The sequence below is a fragment of the Tachyglossus aculeatus genome, chromosome 22 (assembly GCF_015852505.1).
Source record: "Tachyglossus aculeatus isolate mTacAcu1 chromosome 22, mTacAcu1.pri, whole genome shotgun sequence".
NCBI classification, from domain to species: domain Eukaryota; kingdom Metazoa; phylum Chordata; class Mammalia; order Monotremata; family Tachyglossidae; genus Tachyglossus; species Tachyglossus aculeatus.
In genome coordinates, this window is record NC_052087.1 from 30,510,117 (window position 1) to 30,530,774 (window position 20,658).

Here is a 20,658-nt window from a genome sequence, read left to right on the forward strand (position 1 = left end):
CCCCATGTGGTTCAGGGATTGTGCCTGACCTTCAGTCAATCAGCCGTATTTATTGAGCGCTTATTGTGTGGACAGCATTTTACTAAGCCCTTGGGAAAGTACAACAAAACAGAATTGGTAGATATGTTCCCTGATCACAAGGAGCTTATGGTCCAGAGAGGAACGTAAAGTCCAGAAATGAGCTTATCTTGTCTCTACCCCAGTGCTTTAATATAGTGCTTGGCACAGAGTAAGTGCTTAACAAATACCACAGTTATTATGTACTCAAGTGCATGAATGAATGTCGTAATGTGCAGTTTGTATAGTCCTTCCCAGTTCTTTGGGAAGAGGTGATACTTTAAGCAGTACCCATGTTTCCTTTCCATGCCATGGAAACCCCTGTGAGCATTCCACACCGCAGGCGCTTAAGTGAAAGTCAGAGCCCAATAAATACCGTTGATTTATTGATTGAGCTTGTCAACTATTGCTTGCCATTTGATTTGGCCTCAGCATCCTTGTGTTTCAGTTAGGATTGCTGGTAGAAACGGGGAGAGAGCGGGGTTAGGGACTGGTGTGGAGAAGTAGAGTGATAAAAGCCTCCACGCCTACAATTACGTAAATTATGTCATAGAGTACAAAAGCTTTAGCAGCAGTTCAGTTGACATAGTTGTAATTTACAGATATCCCCAGTTGGATGGGAAGGAGGTATTATTACACCATTCTAACAGGAACATTACAGTTAGATGACTTTCCAAAGATTACTGCTAGTGACCGGGTAAGAATTAGAACCCACACCTCCCATTTTTAAGTCTATTGTTTTTACCACTTTATTCAGACTTCCCTCTTTTAGAGCGGTAACAAGTCCTATAACCAGAAATTGGGGATTTATAACTTGCCTCCTGATAATGAGAAGCCCCCCTCTAAAATCCCTTTCTCAGCTTTTTCCCATCAAAAAAAAGAATATCCGTATTCAGTTTTACCGTAATGTATGCTTTCGCTACACATGTGGACCAGAATGTTGTTAGGGAATTATGAAAGGGAATGTTCTTCCAATGGTAAGGCCCTGTTTGGATCCAATCCATGGTATTTATTGAGCACTTAGTAGGCACAGAGCACTCTACTGAGTTCTTGGGAGAGTATGGTATAACAGAGTTGGTAGGCGTGTTCCCCGCCCACAGTGAGGATCCACCTTGGCTCAGTGTCATGATGCAGTGTCTGAAGAAATGTTCTGTGCGTATGTGTGTTGCCTGCAGGCAGCTTCGGGCATGGGGACTACTGCAATGCGAACTTTCCTCAGTGCTGACTTTTGCAAGAATGTAATCCCCACATTGTAGAAAAACCGTGTGTACATGGGCATTTTTTCATTTTCTAGTTCAGTTTTTCTCTTCCTCATTTTAAAAGAAGTTGCATTTATTTTTACGGGTGAGGAAAGAAAAGGTAGCTAAATTTAGGAAGCCAGTTGAGAAGGCAAGGGGATTAAAGATTCACATCAGAAGAACCGGGCTAAGGAGGCGGGATGGATGGGAAGGAAGAGCAACTTGAAGGAACAAAAATGTCAACAGATGAGAAGGAATGGAAGTATGTGAGATTGATCTACCAAGTCAGAGGGAAAGGAGAAAGTAATATGAGCAACCCAGGACAGGATAATGAAATGCTTTGGCTAAGTGGTATTTTCAGAATTAATGCATCTTTTCATGAGAATGAAGTCCTTAGTGTTTACTTGGGCCTCATACAGCCTTCTAAGGTGATTTTCATCTTCCAGGGTGTAGCAGCATGGCTAGTGGAAAGAGTCTGGGAGTTGGCATCTAATCTCAGTCCTACCACAACTGCTGTATAATCGCGGGCAAGTCACGTAACATCTGGACCTCAGTCTCCTCATCTATAAAATCAGGGGCAGAAATACCTCTTTGCCATCCCCTTGGACTGTAAGGCCTCTGTGGGACAAGGACAGTGTCTGATCTGATCATCTCATATCTCCTCTGGTGCTCAGCACAGTACTTGGCTCTTAGCATATAATATAACCATATAAATATTTTGCGAACTTGTTACGTTCAAATTAACATTAATAGCAAAAGGATAAAAATACTGTTTGTGAGTCAACTTCAAGATCTCTAATTGTACATTTACAGGAAAATTGTTTTTAAAAAGCTTCATGAAAAATGTTTTAATGTCGTCTAGTGAATATGGGTGATTTTGTCTTATAAGAAAGCTGTATGAAGGGGAGTAAATTTGCATCTTTTATAGCAGCCATTTAAAATGCAATTGAATTATAGCTGGCTTGAAAAAACAAACCCATTCACTTTGGCATGTAAATCTGTTACTTTAATGCTGTCTGTAGTGTTGAGTTTTCTGGGAGCCTTGATGGGAATTTCTTAATAATTAGGAAGTACCACAGTATTTGGTTCAGCGTATCATGTCATCTCCTGAGAAGGAGCGTGGCTCAGTGGAAAGAGCACGGGCTTGGGAGTCAGAGGTCATGGGTTCTAATTCTGGCTCTGCCGCTTGTCAGCTGTGTGACTTTGGGCAAGTCACTTAACTTCTCTGTGCCTCAGTTACCCCATTTGTAAAATTGGGATCAAGACTGTGAGCCCCACGTGGGACAACCTGATCACTTTGTATCCACCCCAGCGCTTAGAACAGTGCTTTGCACATAGTAAGAGCTTAACAAATGCCATTATTATTATTATTATTATCTCCTTGTGAGCAGGGAACGTGTCTACCAGCTCTTATATTGTACTCGTCCAAGCGCTTATTACAGTGCTCTGTACTCAGTAGGTGCTCAATAAATACAGTTGATGGATTGATTGATTTGAGTATATAATAACCTCATTGGATTGGTCCGTAAGTCAAAGTGTCACTTGTTGGAGGGATTTCCTTATGGAACAGATGTGTTTTCTGCCATTGTTTTCCACTCCACCCTATACCCTGCAAAGAGCCTTTCTGTCCATTTTTTGGTAATGGGACTGGTTAAGGGCTTATTTTGTGCCAAGCACTATATTAAGCCCTAGGGTAGATAAAAGATAATCAGGTTGGGCACAGTCTCTGCCCCACACAAGGCTCACAGTCTAAGTAGGAGGGAAGAGGAACATGTGGGAAGGAACATGTATACCAACTCTCTTATATTGTACTCTCCCAAGTGTTTTAGTACAGAGTTCTGCACACATCGAGCACTCAGTAAATATGATTGATTGATTTAAGCCCCATTTTACAGATGAGGCAACTGAGGCCCAGAGAAGTTAAGTTGACTTGCCCAAGGTCACCCAGTAGACAAGTGGCAGAGTGGGATTTGAACCCGGGTCTTCTGACTCCCACATTTGTGTTTATCCATTAGGCTATGCTGTTTCTCCATCTCCGCTTTTCTGTCAAGAAGATACTTCCTTCCCTGTAGTCTAACAGTAGTCGTGATAGTATTTATTAAATGGTCACTGTGCAGAGTACTAAGCACTGGGGAAGAATACGCTATGGTGAATTAAACATAGACCCTGTCCCTCAAGGGGCTCACAATCTAATACTAATATTTTTGGTCCTTTGAATCCTGGGAAATCTCGAGAAAATGTTAACTGGTAATCAATCTATGGTTTTTACTGAACTCTTACTGTGTGCAGGGCACTGTATTAAGTGCTTTGAAAAATATTCCTTCAGTCAGTCGTATTTATTGAGCACTTACTGTGTGCAGAGCTCTGTACAAAGCACTTGGGGAGTACAAGTCGGCAACATATAGAGACGGCCCCTATCAGTCGTATTTCAATCAATCATATTTATTGAGCACTTACTGTGTGCAGAGCACTGTACTAAGCGCTTGGGAAGTACAAGTTGGCAACATATAGAGACAGTCCCTACCCAACAGTGGGCTCACAGTGTAGAAGAGGGAGACAGACAACAAAACAAATCAAGTAGGTGTCAATACCATCAGAATAAATAGAATTATAGCTATATACACATCATCTACAGATTTGGTAGGCAAGATCCCTGCCCACAGGGAGCTTACAGTCTACAGGTAATGGTAATATTTTCCTAAGAACTTGACCATGCACTTAAAACTTTCTCAGAAATGAGGTGTGTCAGTGAGAGGGCACACCAATTTGGAGACTTGCAACTTGTATTGAGAATCAATCAATCAATGGTATTTATTGAGCGCTTACTGTATGCAGAGCACTGTACTAAGAGTTTAGGAGAGTACAAGCAGTACTCCAAGCACTGCTTGGAGATACAGTGTGGCTTAATGGGAAGAGCACTGCTTGGGAGTCAGAGGTCGTGGGTTCAAATCCCAATTCTGCCACTTATCAGCTGTGTGACTTTGGGCAAGTCACTTAACTTCTCTGTGCCTCAGTTACCTCATCTGTAAAATAGGGATTAAGACTGTGAGCCCCACGTGGGACACCTGATAACCTTGTATCTACCCCAGTGCCTAGAGCTGTGTTTGGCTCATAGTAAGCGCTTAACAAATACCATTATTATTATTATTATTATTATTATTATCATTATTACAACAACACAACAGAGCGTGGCTTAGTGGAAAGAACATGAATTTGGGAGTCAGAAGTTAGGGATTCTAGTCTCAACTCTACCACTTGTCTGCTGTGTGACTTTGGGCAAGTCACTGAGCTTCTCTGTGCCTCAGATTCCTCATCTGTAAAATGGGGATTGAGTGTGAGCCCTGCGTGGGACAACCTGATTACCTTGTATCTCCTTCCGTGCTTAGAACAGTGCGTGGCACTTAGTAAGCATTTAACAAATACCATTATTATTATTATTATTATATTTAAGAAAGAGAAAATAAAGAGCATTTGGATTCCATCCTGATCTTACATTTACTTTGCACCCAATCATTTGTTCTAGGGAAGAGTACAAGCCTGTCGAGAAGGCTCAGTGGTAGAAACCACTGCTTCAAGAGAAGCAGCCTTTCTGGAGAACCACTGCTTCAAGAGAAGTAGCGGGATTTAATGGTTAGAGAACGGGACTGAGACAGAAGGATCTGGATTCTAATCCTGACTCTACCACTTGTCTGCTGTGTGACCTTGGGCAAATCTTTTCACTTTTCTGTGCCTCAAGTTACCTCATCTGGAAAAATGGGGATTAAGACTGTGAGTCCCATGTGGGATAGGGACTGAGTCCAACCTGATTACCTTGTATCTACTCTGGGGCATAGTAGGGTGCCGGGCATATAGCACATAGCAAATGCCATTTTAAAAAACATACACACACGCACAACAGCAACAACAACAAAAAGCCTTTAGCATGGATCCACTTTGGCCCAAGAGGGATTCTGGCAATGCCCAAACCGAGACTTGTGCGTAGTTGCCTGCAAGATGAACACTTTCCCCTTCCTCTTTCTATGCTTGTGTCACACTCCCCCTTCTCTTCCTCCTCCTCCCTCCGCATTTTATCTTCCATTTTTAGTCTTCATTTCTCGAAGAACTCTAAGCTCACTTCAAAGAGTCCTCTTCAAAGTTGCCCCTCCGAGGAATACTAAGCCACTCAGTCTTTGGTTTGGGGATCTTCAGGCTTTTATTTGGTGATGTGTTTTAAAGGAAAGAGAGTGAATAGAGGTTTTGGCTATAAAAAATGTGTGTAGTTTAGTAAAAATCAGTATATATAAAAAATCAGCCTGAAATGATCTCACAGGGAATGAAAAAGTATAGTTGTTTATCTCAGTGTCCTAATGCCGGGAGTGTAATTCAGAGATGAAATCTGAATTTGTAGGAAGCATTTTCTAAGTGGGCCAGGAGACTGAGAATGCTGGATATGGGAAAGAAGTCTTGGTTCAGATCTCAGGAAGATGAGTTCCTAGAGAAGCAGCGTGGTTCAGTGGAAAGAGCCCAGGCTTGGGAGTCAGAAGTCATGGGTTCTAATTCTGACTCCACCACTTGTCAGCTGTGTGACTTTGGGCAAGTCACTTCACTTCTCTGTGCCTCAGTTCCCTCATCTGTAAAATGGGGGTTAAGACTGTGTGCCCCATGTGGGACAACCTGATCACCTTGCATCCCCCCAGCGTTTAGAACAGTGCTCCACACATAGTAAGTGCTAAACAAATACCATCATTCATTTTTTTTTTCCTTTGGTTTGATTCGAATAGTAGTCAGTCAATCGATGATATTTATGGGTTCTAATCCTGGCTCCGTCACTTGTCTGCTCTGTGACCTTGGACAAGTCACTTAACTTCTCTGTGCCTCTCTGACCTCATCTGTAAAATGGGGATTAAGACTGTGTGCCCCACGTGGGACCTGGACTGTGCCCAACCTGATTGGCTGGTATCTACCCCAGTGCTTAGTAATAATAATAATAATGATGGCATTTATTAAGCGCTTACTATGTGCAAAGCACTGTTCTAAGCAGTGGGGAGGTTACAAGGTGATCAGGTTGTCCCATGGGGGGCTCGCAGTCTTAATCCCCATTTAAGGTAATTGAGGCACCGAGAAGTTAAGTGACTTGCCCAAAGTCACACAGCTGATAATTGGCAGAGCCGGGATTGGAACCGTGAATTAGTACTAACACTGAATTAGTACAATGCAGGCACATAGTAAGCGCTTAACAAATACCATTAAGCGCTTAGTATAGTGCTTTACACACAGTAAGTGCTCAGTAAATACGATTGAATAAATGGGAAGCAGGTGGTATTGTCCCCATTTTACAGATGCAGAACCTGAGGGCCATAGAGGTTCAGGGGCTTGTCCAAAATCCCTCAGTAGACCAGTGGCAGATCAGGGAGGTTGAACTCCTCTCCTTCATACACCTCGAACAGCCTAGTCTGGCACCACGTCATCATCAATCGTATTTATTGAGTGCTTACTATGTGCAGAGCACTGTACTATGCGCTTGGGAAGTACAAGTTGGCAACATATAGAGACAGTCCCTACCCAGCAGTGGGCTCACAGTCTAAAAGGGGGAGACAGAGAACAAAACCAAACATACTAATAAAATAAATAGAATATATATGTACAAGTACCACAGAGCACTGTATGCCGCAATCCCCATTCCCTGCATGGCAGGGACTGAGTCAAATAGGTTTTGGTGCCCTCTTAAAACCCCTGGGCTCAAGAGTTTTCTCTTCCCCCGCCAAATTAGATTCTGGGAGACTGCCATGCTTTATAACTAAGAACCGTTTTACTTGGAGCAAGAACCATTCATTTACTTGTCTTTATGTTGTTGCCTTGGATGGTTTACTCCTGTTGTTTGCAACCCATTGTTAGCATTGTTTTTAATCTGGCCACTCCCACCTACATTGTGAACACCATATTGGGTAGGGACAGTGTGATTTTTGCATCTATCCCAGCTGTTAGCATAGTGCTTGGCGCACACTAAGAACTTTATACGTACCCTAACTTCCCGAAACTAACTTGAATTCAGAGTACCAGAGTTCCAAATTCAGAGTACCCCTCCCGTTCCACTAGATCGCAGTCTTCCAGACCTCTTAGGCTCATCTCTGAAAATGATTTGAGTACCCCCTTCCCTTCAATCCTGCCCCCTCTTAATAATAATAATAATAATAATAATAATAATAATAATAATGGTATTTGTTAAGCACTTATATGTCAAACACTTTTCTAAGCACTCTTCCTCCTTTCTCTCTACCTCCACTACTTGGCTTTGCTCACCCCTTCAACCCCTTATTTTTCTTGCAAAATTTCCATTTCAGTTAAACAAACCAATGGATGTTATTGAGAGTCAGCTGAGTGCCACGTATTGTACTCTTTGGGAGAGCACAATTGAAGAAGACAACTAGGAAAGGAAAAACACTTCCTTTATTTGGCCCAAGGCTTTACTCAAATGGTTTATCAATATGTTCTCTAGGTTTTATGACTGTAATCTCTTAGAGAGCAGGGACGGGGGCTGTGGTTGTATTTCATTCCTTTATGGTCCAGCACAGTACTATGTGGAAGTGGGGCCAAGATTTGTTCTGGTTCTTTGGATGACACTGGGAGTGATGCAGAGAACCATAGGCACAAAACTCTGTGTCTCTCTAAAATCCTTCCTGTCCAGAAACCCCCATCTGGGGCTACTTTCCGGGGATTTGTCTGGAATTGAATTAGACATTGGGGAGGGTTGCCTGTGTCACTATGTAGAGTAAATAGTTTTCCACCTTACTGATCAATCATATTTATTTTACACTTTGTGCCGAGCACAGTACTAAGCGCTTGGGAGAGTACAATATAAAGGAGTTCATAGACACCTTCCCTGTCCACTAAATCATCTCCAGCATCCCCAGAAATGCCCAGATGACATTAGGGAAGCTGCCTTAATACAGCAAATCTGCCGTGTCCTAAAGCAGCAGTCAAATAAATCCGTGAGAGCAGTTCTGAAGGAGACAGAAGTTGTTTGAGGCCTCTTTGCTGGATTACTTTAGCTTTTTAACATGGCTTTTATCCCTCACTAGGCTTATCGAGAGTCAAAGCTCCCTAATCACTTGTTGATGCTACCATTTCTGGTGATATCACTAGAGAGGCAGGGTGGGGGTTAGAAAAAAATAGGTGGCAAAGCGAAAGGGCCAGGAATCTGCTTATGTGTCCAGTAACTACTTCCTCTTCCCCCTTCTTGCCAGTGGAGCACCAATGATGGAGGCTCTTTTACTCAGAAACCTTATTAAAGGAAGGTTTGGAGAAAGGGAAGAGAGGGTGGTTTTATTATTATTTATTTTTTTTCTAAAGGAAGTGCATCTGAGTGTAAGCCGCATTCTCTGGTCTTAGGATACGAGGCCAAGTGAAATGATTTAAGCATGGACTAAGATATGGTTGATGGAGCTTTTTAGAGGGAGGGTACTCCGAATGAAAGTACTCTAAAGTGTTGTATATACATTAGAATCCTTGTGATACATTGTCTAAATGCAGGGAGTAATGTACATATATTAGAATTCTTGTGATGCATTATAAGGTCGGAATGCACCACCATTGCTTTGGAAATAGCTACTTTTGCATAGGGATCCCAATCCTCCAAAGGGAACATGTTGTACTGTACTCTCCCAAGGGCTCTGTATGCAGGGATAAATACCACTGATTGATTGTCCCGATATTGCTTTTAAAAAATCCTCTTCCAGTTTTATAGTTCAGGCAAATGGGGCACTAGAGGTTACATGGTTTTTCTGATGATGTCACCCAGGTAGTAAAGGAGGAACAAAAATGAATTTAGCATTGTGATGCCCAGTCTAGTGCTCTCTCCAAAAATGGTCTCTGCTGATCTGGGAGGGGCTGAAGGAAGGAAGGTAAAGGGGCAGGGAGGAAGACGAGAAAATATCTACTTCTCAGCAGGAGCTGTGTCTTTGGGTGTAGGCTGTAAGCTCCTAGTGGGCAGCAAATGTGTATACTAATTCTGTATTCTCCTGATCATCAGTCAAATTTACTGAGTGCTTACTGTGGGCAGAGCACTGTACTAAGCAGTTGGGAGAGTACAGTGTAACAGAATTGGCAGACAAATATCCTACACGCGTGGCTCAGTGGAAAGAGCACGGGTTTTGGAGTCAGAGGTCATGGGTTCAAGTCCTGGCTCTGCCAGTTGTCAGCTGTGTGACTTTGGGCAAGTCACTTTTCTGTGTCTCAGTTCCCTCATCTGTAAAATGGGGATTAAGACTGTGAGCCCCACATGGGGCAACCTTGATCACCTTGTATCCCCCCAGCGCTTAGAACAGTGCTTTGCACATATTAAGTGCTTAACAAGTACCATTATTGTTATTACACAGAAGGAGCTTACAGTGCATAAGGGGAGACAGACATAAATAAATTACAGACACGTACATAAATTCTGTCAGGCTGAGGGGGTGGTGAATAAAGGTTGCAAATCCTAGTGCAAGGGTGATGCAGAAGGGAGTGGGAGAAGAGGAAATTGTCAGGGAAGGGCTCTTGGAGGCGATGAGATTTTAATAATAATTAGTATTTGTTAAGCACCTACTATGTTCCAGACCCTGTACTAAGTACCGGGTAGGATACAAGCAAATCGAGTTGGACACAGTTCATGTCCCACACAGGGCTCACATTCCCTATTTTACAGATGAGGTAACTGAGGTACAGAGAAGTGAGGTGACTTGCCCAAGGCCACACAGCAGACAAGTAGGCTTTGAAGGCGGGGAGAATTTTCATCGGTTGGTTGTGAGGCGGGAGGGAGTTCCAGACAACCACTGGAGGTTCTTGGGAAGTGAGGAAACATGGACTGAAGGGTTGTCTAGAAAAATCATTTGGATTTTGGAGAAAAATGTATTACGCTCCCAAGTGTTTAGTTCAGTGTTCTGCACACAGTAAGCACTCCATAAATAGCAATGAGTGATCACTAGCTCAGCAATCTCAGCCCTGTGAGGGAGTAAAGGAGCTACAGAGTCAGGGCTTAACTCTTAACTCTTTTCATTCATTCAGTCGTATTTATTGAGCACTTGCTATGTGCAGAGCACTGCACTAAGTACTTGGGAAAGAACAATACAGTAATAAAAAGAGACAATCCCTGCCCACAACGAGCTCCCTTCCCCACATGCCTGTTATGAAATAATAATGACACCTGTTTACTTGTTTTGTTCTGTTGTCTGTCTCCCTCTTCTAGACTGTGCACCCATTGTTGGGTAGGGACTGTTTCTATATATTGCCCATTTGTACTTCCCAAGTGCTTAGTACAGTGCTCTGCACATAGTAAGCACTCACTAAATGATTGAATGAATAATAATAATAATAATGGTAGTATGTGCTAAGCTCTTACATATAATAATAATTGTCAAGCACTGTTCTAATCGCTGGGGAAGATACAAGCTAAACAGGTTGTACACAGTCCCTGTCCCACATGGGGTTCACCGTCTTAATCTCCATTTTACAGTTGAGGTAACTGAGGCACAGAGAACTTAAGTGATTTGCCCAAGGGTCACACAGCAGACAAGTGGCGGAACCAGGATTAGAACATAGTTCCTTGTGATTCCCAGGTCCGTTCTCTATCCACTAGGACACACTGCTTCTCTGTACTACTACTATATGCCAAGAACCGTGCTAAGCGCTGGGTTAGATATGAGATCATCAGAGCTCAGATCCACTCCCTGTCCCCCATGGAGACCTCTGCTGTTGGCTATATGTTGCCAACTTGTACTTCCCAAGCGCTTAGTACAGTGCTCTGCACCCAGTAAGCGCTCAATAAATGCAATTGAATGAATGCTGTGTGCTGCCACTGCAGTTGGCTGCTTTCCACCATTTCCCCCTAAAGGGAGAAGCAGAGATGGTGTGTATCTGTACTGTCTTAGTTCTGTTAGATTGGCAGAGCTCAATAGAGGAGACCTTATTGTTTAGTTGAGGAGCCTGACCTAAAGTAAGATCTCTAGACTGTGAGCCCATTGTGGGCAGGGATTGTCTCTACTTGTTGCTAAATTGCACTTACCAAGCGCTTAGTACAGTGCTCTGCACACAGAAAGCGCTCAATAAATACGATTGAATGAATGAATCTCTAGGACCTGACGGATGGGTGGTACTGGGGTGGTGTCTGCGATCTTTCCATAGATGATACGGTGACTGTGATCTCTTAAATTTCTCAGGAATCACCCTCTAAGCCTCGACTCTGAACCCAGAGAGACAGGAAAAAGGGGCCTTTCATTGACCGGGAGACTCTGGAATGGTGCTTGCTCCTTGGTGTTCTGCCCTTCGCTCTCTAATCGGTAGCCTTGTTGCCTGAATATAATTTATCGTCTTCAAATGGAATGCTCCAAGCCCCAGCCACTGAAAACATAGTAGGCGATTGTGTCTCCCATTTTGGCTTATTGTAGACCCTTATTGTCTGTGCCGTCTCTGCTCACACAGAGAATGGAACAGGAAGCTTAAAAATAGTGGCTCATTCATTTGCACCATGCTGCTCCCCAAAGCTGAACATCCAACTGGTATTTCTCTTTGCCTGGCTGGCTTGGGCAACGAGGGGGCCCTGCACCCCAAATGGAGGAAAGATAAGAACGGTTTTTACCATTTTGCCAGGCGTGGTCTTCAGCAGTGAAATGTGCAGACTGGTTGGAGAAGAGGCAGCTTTCATTTGTTTTTAGAGGTCCTCCCCCCTTATTCAGGGGCATCCGTGTAGGCAAGGGAAAAGGGGGAGGAGAGGAAATTCTATACAGGGCATGGATAACAAGGCCTGGTTGTCTTCTGGGTGGCCATTGTGAATAATGCTGTGGATAACCCTTTTCTCCCCAAATAAAGCTATCAGCCTGGTTGGGCTTTGGTTTTCATTCTGAAGCCACAAATGAGCAGTTCTTCAACAGGATGGCTCCTGCTAAACTGAGATCCTGGGAAGTTCAAAGGTAGAACTTTCCTAAAAATGAATGAAAGAAACCAAGGGTTGTTGGTCAGTGAATATAGAGTTCTTCTGGGAGTCTTGAAACCTGGGTTTTCTTCCCAGCTGCCCCACCAGATAAGTGGTTTACCCTCCTAGGGCCTATTTTCTTGCGAATGTACTGCTTAATCTCTGCTGCATTTACTTCAGAAGGATGTTGTGGTGGTGGAGTTTATATAGCTCTTGTGGCAGAAAGCAACATTAGAAATATCATGCAGAGTTAATATTGGTCGAATCCTCCTGATGGAGAGAAACGGTCTTTCCTCTTATTTAGACTTTGAGCCCCATGTGGATTGGGAACTTTGACCTGATTACCTTGTATCTCAGACCTTAGTACAGTGCTTGGGACAGGAGTGCTTAAGAAATTTCATAAAAATTTCAATAATCATCATCTTTGGAGTCGGTGAACATTTTTGGGGTCCTCCTTGGACAATCTAATAAATTGCCCCTTCGGTCATAAACAGTAATTGTGGTGTATGTTAAGCACTTACTCTGTGCCAAGTACTGTTCTAAGCACTGGGATAGATACAAGGTAATCAGGTCTTTGGCCCACAGCCTAACTAGTAGGGAGAACAGGTATTGAATCCCCATTTTTACAGTTGAGGAAACTGAGACACAGAAAACTTAAGTGACTTGTTCAAGGCCACAGTAGACTGGTAGCAGAATCAGACTTTTAACCTAGGCCCTCCGATTCCCAGGTGGTGATCTTTTCCCTCGACCACACTGCTTCAGTAGCGATAACTTAGCGTTGTATTAATCTGCTTCCTAGGGAAGAGAAGGGTCAAACTCCTTAACCTTTGGCCTGATCTCGTGGTGAGTAATGTACTCCCTTCATTTAATTTTGCTCTCCTGAATAGAAGCTGGGATGGGAATTAGGGCCTTTCATCTTTCTCCTTTCTTTGTCACCCACTTGCTGTTAGATGTTGTGCAGATTTTTTAATCTCCTTTTTCTCATGTTTCCTCTTGAAATAGATCCTGCCTTCAATCCTTTGTAGAGGTGGGAGGGTGAATGAGAGCAGATATAAGACATTTTTTGTGCTTCTGAAAGCAAAGGGGTACATAAATATCAGGGCTGGCAATAACCCTGTGGGAGATAATAAAGTCTTTAGGTTTTCTATTTAGGAAACTCAACTCTCCAAAGTCAGCATTTTCAGTATATGAGCACTTTGCCAGTCACGGCTGGAAGGCAGGATTTTATAAGTAATGGGGCAGGTTTTTCAAAGCAAAGCTTGTAAATTAGGATGATTTAGTTAGCTGTGCAAGAAAGCCACAGGCTGTGAGAAGATTCCCATTAAGCACTCAAAACAAGAGCTCAGTATACCAAATATTTGGTAAAATAATAACAATAATAGCAAAATTACCTTTGATTTGCAGTCACACCTTTTATTTCAATCTTTTCATATTAGTCTCTTTTAGTCCTAAAATCCCAGTCTCTGCTCAGAGACCTATACTAGGCCCTTGGGAAAGTACAACAGGGGTGAAATGTAGTCTTCTACCCTCAGAGAACTTCCAATCTAATGGGATGAAAAATAGGCAGACATAATGCTAATTATAGTTCAGGCAAGCAGGGCACAGAGAGGTTACGTAATTTGTCTGATTTGATCCAGAAGGTGAAGCAGGAACAAAACGAGTCCAGTTTGTGATGCCTGAGCTTGGGAGTCAGAGGTTGTGGCTTCTAATTCCGGCTCCGCAGCTTGTCTGCTGTGTGACTTTGGGCAAGCCACTTCACTTCTCTGGGCCTCGGTTCCCTCAGCTGTAAAATGGGAATTAAGATTGTGAGCCCCACGTGGGACAGCCTGATGACCTTGTATCTACCCCTGTGCTTAGAACAGTGCTTGGCACATAGTAAGTGCTTAACAAATGCCAAAATCATTATTATTATTATTAGAAATGCTGACCCAGTAGGCATGAGCTAATCTTGATTAGATTTAGCTGAATTTGCAGTGGGCAAAACCATTGGCAGTTCAAACTCTCCCATCAACAAGGTCAAGGAGAACTGTTGAGTCAGACCCACCTACACAGCTCTCTTCAAGCACTAGGGCATCCACCCACTTCACGATACTATATCAATATTTATCTATTTTGCACATGGGGAAGTGGATTTTCATCTGAGGTCACAGTGGAATGAAGATTGTCAGTCACTGGATAGTGTTCTTCAGGGCAAGGGTGGGAAACGATAGCAACAAATGTACAGAATTTCTGCTGAAATTATCAATCGTATTTATGGAGCACATACTGTGTGCAGAGCACTATACTAAGTGCATGAAAGAATACAGTTTAACAGAGCTGGTAGACACATTCCCTGCCCACAATGAGCTTACAGTCTAGAGTAAGTGTTCAGTTGGGAAGAAGGAGGTGAGCACCTTAGCCCATTTAGCTCACACCGCCTATCCACAAGAGGAGCCCAAATTTGAAATTTACTGTGTCCACCCAAGTTTGAAGCAAGAAGAAGAATTCTATGTTCTGCTACTTTTTCTTCTCTTTCTTCACACCCAGTGTGCACACAAACTTGGTTTTAAATGGGCATCGGCCTCCCCTCCACTCCTCTGAGGGTGGGACTTGGTTTCCACCATGTCAGGAAGGAGGACAAGGATAACTCCAGCCAAAAGGCTGCCGTTACAGGCCATGACATTCATATCTGAGAGAGTGTGGAGTGCTGGATTAGGCTACAACCCTGGACACACACCTAAGGAGTGGGGGGAGTGGGCAAGTTCTTAAAACCCCACTTCCTCCACCAAGCTTTCCCCAATTAATTACCAATGCCCCTAGCCTTAACAACCTTTCAGTCACCCCTTGAATGTCTGTGTCAATGTAGCATTTATATACCTAACTCTGAACTGTAGCTTCCCCAATCTGTAATTTATTTTTGTCTGTCTTCCCTGCTAGACTATAAACTCCTGGAAGATGGGGATCGTGGCCACTAACTGTTATACTCTCTCAGATACTTAGTGCATTGCTCTTCACAGAGTAGGGGGTCAATAAATACTATTGATTGATTATTTATGGCAATTTTCAGCACTTGTGCACATGAATAGTGTTAAGCGCTTAGTACAATGCTCAATAGGTACGATTGATTGAAGTGAATGAATATGAATAGTCACCTGACAATGCAATTTTATTAACTCTGATTCTGTGGCTTATGAATATTTCTATGTCTGTCTGACTTTGGGTTGAGCTGAATTCTTTACTAGGCTTCTGTATTGTCTGGGTATAGATAATGCTCCCCTTCCCTTTGTGGAATTGCAGTGGGCCAGATTTGTAGTGTGTGCTTATTAGATGGTAGGTTTTGTTGTTTGAGTTTTATTTAACTGGGATGCATCTCGGGATCTCGTGTAGCCAGGGAAAAATTGCAGTAGGCATATTGACCTGTGGCTATAGAAGACCCCTCCGTATTTGGTTTGTGGCCTCATGGGATCAATGATGGCGAGTAGTTAATATGGAAAATATCAGATCTCAGTGTCACTGTACAAATCCCTACTAGTCCAAGCCCTTTTTAATGAATTATGGTGGTGAAGTGTACCATCCACTCCCCCTTTATAAAGAATTAATATTTGTGGTGTTCAGAAAGAATTTCCCAAACAAAAAGTGTACTTAGCTGTGCACTTATTAAATTCCATTCTGAGATGCTGTTATTGGTGTCTTGGCATGGAGTCAGATGAGCCGAGGACAAATATGCTCTTAATTATTTCTTGGAGCTTGCAGAAATTGTTTCTTGACAGGGCAAGGAGGGCAGGGAGGCCTTTAACTGGAGCTGTTTGCCCATCTGCTTTGTTGGGAAGGATGGTCATCTCTTTAATTGACGGGGTCAGCACTGAATTTGTGTCTAGTATTCATTCAATCTTATTTATTGAGCACCTACTGTTTGCAGAGCATTGTACTAAGTACTGGGGAAATACAATTCAGCAACAAATAGAGACAGTCCCTGCCTACAACGGGCTCACAGTCTAGTAGGCTTGTGACGCAGGACATTTCCACACCTGCTAGTTGGGGGACACAGTGGGAATCTCTCTCTGTGGAACCAAAGATGGGAATGAACTGAACTCCAGTCAAGTGCCCAGTACCAAATGGGAATGCTTTAATGAGTTATAAAAATCAGCTTCACCCAAGAGTATTCAGTTGCAGAGTAGCTCAGATGTACATTGATGACTTCATTGCTTTGACGGCTAACCATTTTACTGGAGCAGAAGCAGTGTGCCCTAGTGGAAAGAGTACAGGACAGTCAGCAGACCTGGGTTCTAATCCTGGCTTTGCCACTTGGCTGCTGTGTGTCACTTGGGGTGAATCAGTTATCTTTTCTGTGCCCGTTTCCTTTTCTGTAAAATGGAGATTAAATATCTGTTCTCCTTCCCCTTTATTTAGGCTGTGAGACCCAACTGGGACAGGGACTCTATCTGTAGCTAGTAGCCAAAGGGCTTTCATTTATTAAGCACTTACTATGTGCAGAGCACTGTACTAAGCTCTGGGAAATAATTCACAGGTGAGAATTTGTTTTGTTGTCTGTCTCCCCCGTCTAGACTGTGAGCCCGTTGTTGGGTAGGGACCAGTCTCTATATGTTGCCAACTTGTACTTCCCAAGTGCTTATTACAGTGCTCTGCACACAGTAAGCGCTCAATAAATGCGATTGAATGAATGATTGAATGAATATGGTCTCCGACCCACAAGGGGTTCGCTGTCTGAAAGTATATAGATATATAAGGAGTGATGAAACAATGGAAGACCAAAACAACATAAAAGATAAAGACAAATGCATAAAATCAAACCAAAACTCAGTAAGGTGCCCTGTCTAGAGGAGAAGAATTTCAGGCTTCTCATGGCTCAGAGTGCAAGACACACTCGTTGCCACAGCAACCACTCTGCCATCTCCCCAGTCTTCCCAGGGTTTTGGGGTAGCCTCATGTCACTGTGGTTTTCTCTTTTCCCACCAGGGTGGTGGAAATTAGGATGAAATGGAAGCTCATAGACGGTACGGATAGTATGATTATCGTGCATTTACTCCAGCACTTAAAACAGTGCTTGGCATTTAGTATGCACTTAAATACCACACTTGTTATCCTGATTAACTGCACAGAGAAGCAGCATGGCTCAGTGGAAAGAGCACGGGCTTTGGAGTCAGAGGTCATGGGTTCAAACCCCGGCTCTGCCAATTGCCAGCTGTGTGACTCTGGGCAAGTCACTTAACTTCTCTGTGCCTCAGTTACCTCATCTGTAAAATGAGGATAACTGTGAGCCTCCCATGGGACAACCTGATCACCTTGTAAATTCCCCAGCGCTTAGAACATAGTAAGTGCTTAATAAATACCATCATGATTATTATTATTATTAGTGAGCAGGTACTTGATGCTCAAGGGTGAGAACACATCGGTTCTTTCCATAGTAATTGCTTAATAAATACCATCATTATTATTATTAGTGAGCAGGTACTTGATGCTCAAGGGTGAGAACACATTGGTTCTTTCCATAGTAAGTGCTTAATAAATACCATCATTATTATTATCATTAGTGAGCAGGTACTTGATGCTCAAGGGTGAGAACATATCGGTTCTTTCCCTTTGGTTTTTCTTTTTCCCGAATGGGCTGTGTACTTTTGAGTAAGATGGATGTATGTAATAAAAATCAGTTTTAATAGTCTTCAGTCTGGCCTAATATCTTTTAGTCCCGTTCATATTTCAATGTCCAGGGCCTGGCAGAATGTCAGAAGCCACAATAAGACTTGGGTTATTTTTCCTCCAACAGCAGGATCTGAGTAGTTTTTTCTGTTTAATTTAAGTATGTCACAGTGGAAAATTTCTTCTTTGGTCCCTCAATGAAGCCCCATTAAGAGGTCATGCCAGAATAAACCTGCGCTTTCAGAGGGACTGCCTTTACAAACGGTTAAAGTGATAAAGTTACTTGATAACAGTAATCTTTTCACATTAACCCAGGGCTGTAATTAGATAGGTATAGATCGTGAAGTGGGCTGAATTATGTAGAGATGAAAAGACTGCCTTCCACATTGCTTGTTCTTGGGTGGTGGAGACTGTGGAAATAACTTTGAAGGAAGCTGATGATTTAGCTCAAGGTGTGTGTGTGGTGTGTGTGTGTGTGTGTGTGTGTGTGTGTCCCCTGAGAGACTGTCACAACCTTCCAGACTCCAGTCAATAATAATAATAATGATGGCATTTGTTAAGCGCTTACCATGTGCAAAGCACTGTTCTTAGCGCTGGGGGGGATACAGTGTGATCAAGTTGTCCCACGGGGGGCTCACAGTCTTAATCCCCATTTTTACAGATAAGGGAACTGAGACTCGGAGAAGTGAAGTGACTTGCCCAAGGTCACACAGCAGACTTGTGGCGGAGCTGGGATTCGAACCCATGACCAGGGGAGGGGGGCTCTAGTGAGCTTTTGGTCTCTGACCTTTCTTCTCAGTTGAGTTGGCTCCGGGTTTTTTTTTTATGGCATTTATTAAGCGCTTACTATGTGCAAAGCACTGTTCTAACTGCTGGGGAGGTTACAAGGTGATCAGGTTGTCCCACGGGGGGCTCACAGTCTTAATCCCCGTTTTACAGATGAGGTAACTGAGGCCCAGAGAAGTTGTGACAGGCCAAAAGTCACACAGCTGACAATTGCCGGAGAAGGGATTTGAACCCATGACCTCTGACTCCAAAGCCCGGGCTCTTTCCACTGAGCCACGCTGCTCAGCCTCTTGTGGCGGCGTGTCTTGCCGGCTTTCACAGGCAAACGTGGAGGTGTCCTTTTGTAATAATAGTAATGGTGATAATTGTATTCGTTATGCACTTACTGTGTGCCGAGATACAAGATAATCAGGTCCCCCACAGCACCTGTATATATGTATATATGTTTGTACATATTTATTACTCTATTTTACTTGTACATATTTATTCTATTCATTTTATTTTGTTAATATGTTTTGTTTTGTTGTCTGTCTCCCCCTTCTAGACTGGGAGCCCTCTGTTGGGTGGGGACCGTCTCTTTATGTTGCCAACTTGTACTTCCCAAGCGCTTAGTACAGTGCTCTGCCCACAGTAAGCGCTCAATAAATATGATTGAATGAATGAATGAAAAGTCCCATGTGGGGCTCACAGTTAAAGAAGGGAGAACAGGTAATGAATCTCCATTTTGCAGTTGAGGGAACTGAGGCTCAGGGAAGTGACTTGCCCAAGATCCCACAGCGGACGAGTTGTGGAGCCAGGATTAGAACCCAGGTCCTCTGATTCCCAGGCCTGGGCTCTTTCCACTAGGCAGTTCTACTGCTTTTTTTTTTTTATGGTACTTAAGCACTTAGTATGTCCCAGGCACTGTTCTAAGTGTTGGGGGAGATACAAGGTAATCAGGTCAGACACAGTCCCTGTTCCACATGGGGCTCACAGTTGTAATCCCCATTTTACAGATGAGGTAACTGAGGCACAGAGAAGTGAAGCGACTTGCCCAAGGTCACCCAGCAGACAGGTGGCACAGCCAGGACTAGAACCCAGGTCCTTCTGACTTCCAGACTAGACTACGCTGCTTCCAAGCTGCTTTTCTCTTTCTTTTCCTTAGAACCTGGGGCCTAGATATCCCGAGCATCCTCTGTGGTGCTCTTGGGATACTTTGAGAGAAGACTCACTACCAGGGATGCCTAGTGGCTCTGGATTTCAGGTTCCATCCCTTAGGGTCATCTTCTGACCGGTTCCCTAAATCTTAGTATAGTGTTCTGCACATAGTGAGCGCTCAATAAATACCATAATTTGATCTCTGTCTCCCTCCCCTCTTCTCTCTTCTCCTCTTTCCCTTTTTTATTTTAATTTTTTTAGCCATATTTGTTAAGCATTTTCCAGGCACTGTGCTGTGCGTTGGGACACGATCAAGCTAATCAGGTTGGATGTAGTCCACGTCCCACATGGCGCTTAATCCTCATTTGACAGATGAAAGAATTGAGGTGTAGAGAAGTGAAAATGATTGGGCTAAAATCACACAGGAGACGAGAGGCAGAGCCAGGATTAGAATCCAGGTCCTCCGGCTTCCAGGCTAATAGGCCTCGCTGCTTCTCTTCTGGGCCGGTGCTTCCCACAATCTCGACTGATTTAGGGTTTGCAGTCCTAATCTACATGCGGGTTACCCCTGCTGTGGGGCTCCTGTCTCCTGTGTGGAGATCTGGACTACAGGCAATCCTGGCCCAGTTTCCCAATTGACGGAATCTAATTTTAGAAATTGAGGAATGCTGGAAATCTGGAGAGAAGGAATTCTTTTGGTTTGATTCAGATAGTTGCCACATCTGCAGTTCGTTACCCGAAGTGGGCAAAATTAATAGTAGTGAAATGTTTGATGTTACAAAGTTGTGAATTATGAATTCCCTTCCTTAATTTATTGGGCAGCAAAGCAGGTGTGTGTTTGTTTGTTTGTGTAATATATTCCGTGAGAGCTGGTTTTAA

The 20,658-nt window shown here is 43.3% G+C and overlaps 1 protein-coding gene across 1 annotated transcript in view; it reads left to right on the plus strand.

Moving 5' to 3' along the window:
• Positions 1–20,658, plus strand: part of PTPRJ (protein tyrosine phosphatase receptor type J) — a 98,453-nt gene that overhangs the window by 8,218 nt on the left and 69,577 nt on the right. Inside the window, exons 4-12 of the mRNA XM_038765224.1 lie at positions 830–833; positions 1,233–1,295; positions 8,354–8,404; positions 9,011–9,072; positions 11,468–11,587; positions 11,984–11,993; positions 13,222–13,304; positions 17,176–17,213; positions 20,435–20,564. Of these exons, the coding sequence (XP_038621152.1) occupies positions 830–833; positions 1,233–1,295; positions 8,354–8,404; positions 9,011–9,072; positions 11,468–11,587; positions 11,984–11,993; positions 13,222–13,304; positions 17,176–17,213; positions 20,435–20,564 (561 nt within the window). The remainder of the gene's footprint in view (positions 1–829; positions 834–1,232; positions 1,296–8,353; positions 8,405–9,010; positions 9,073–11,467; positions 11,588–11,983; positions 11,994–13,221; positions 13,305–17,175; positions 17,214–20,434; positions 20,565–20,658) is intronic.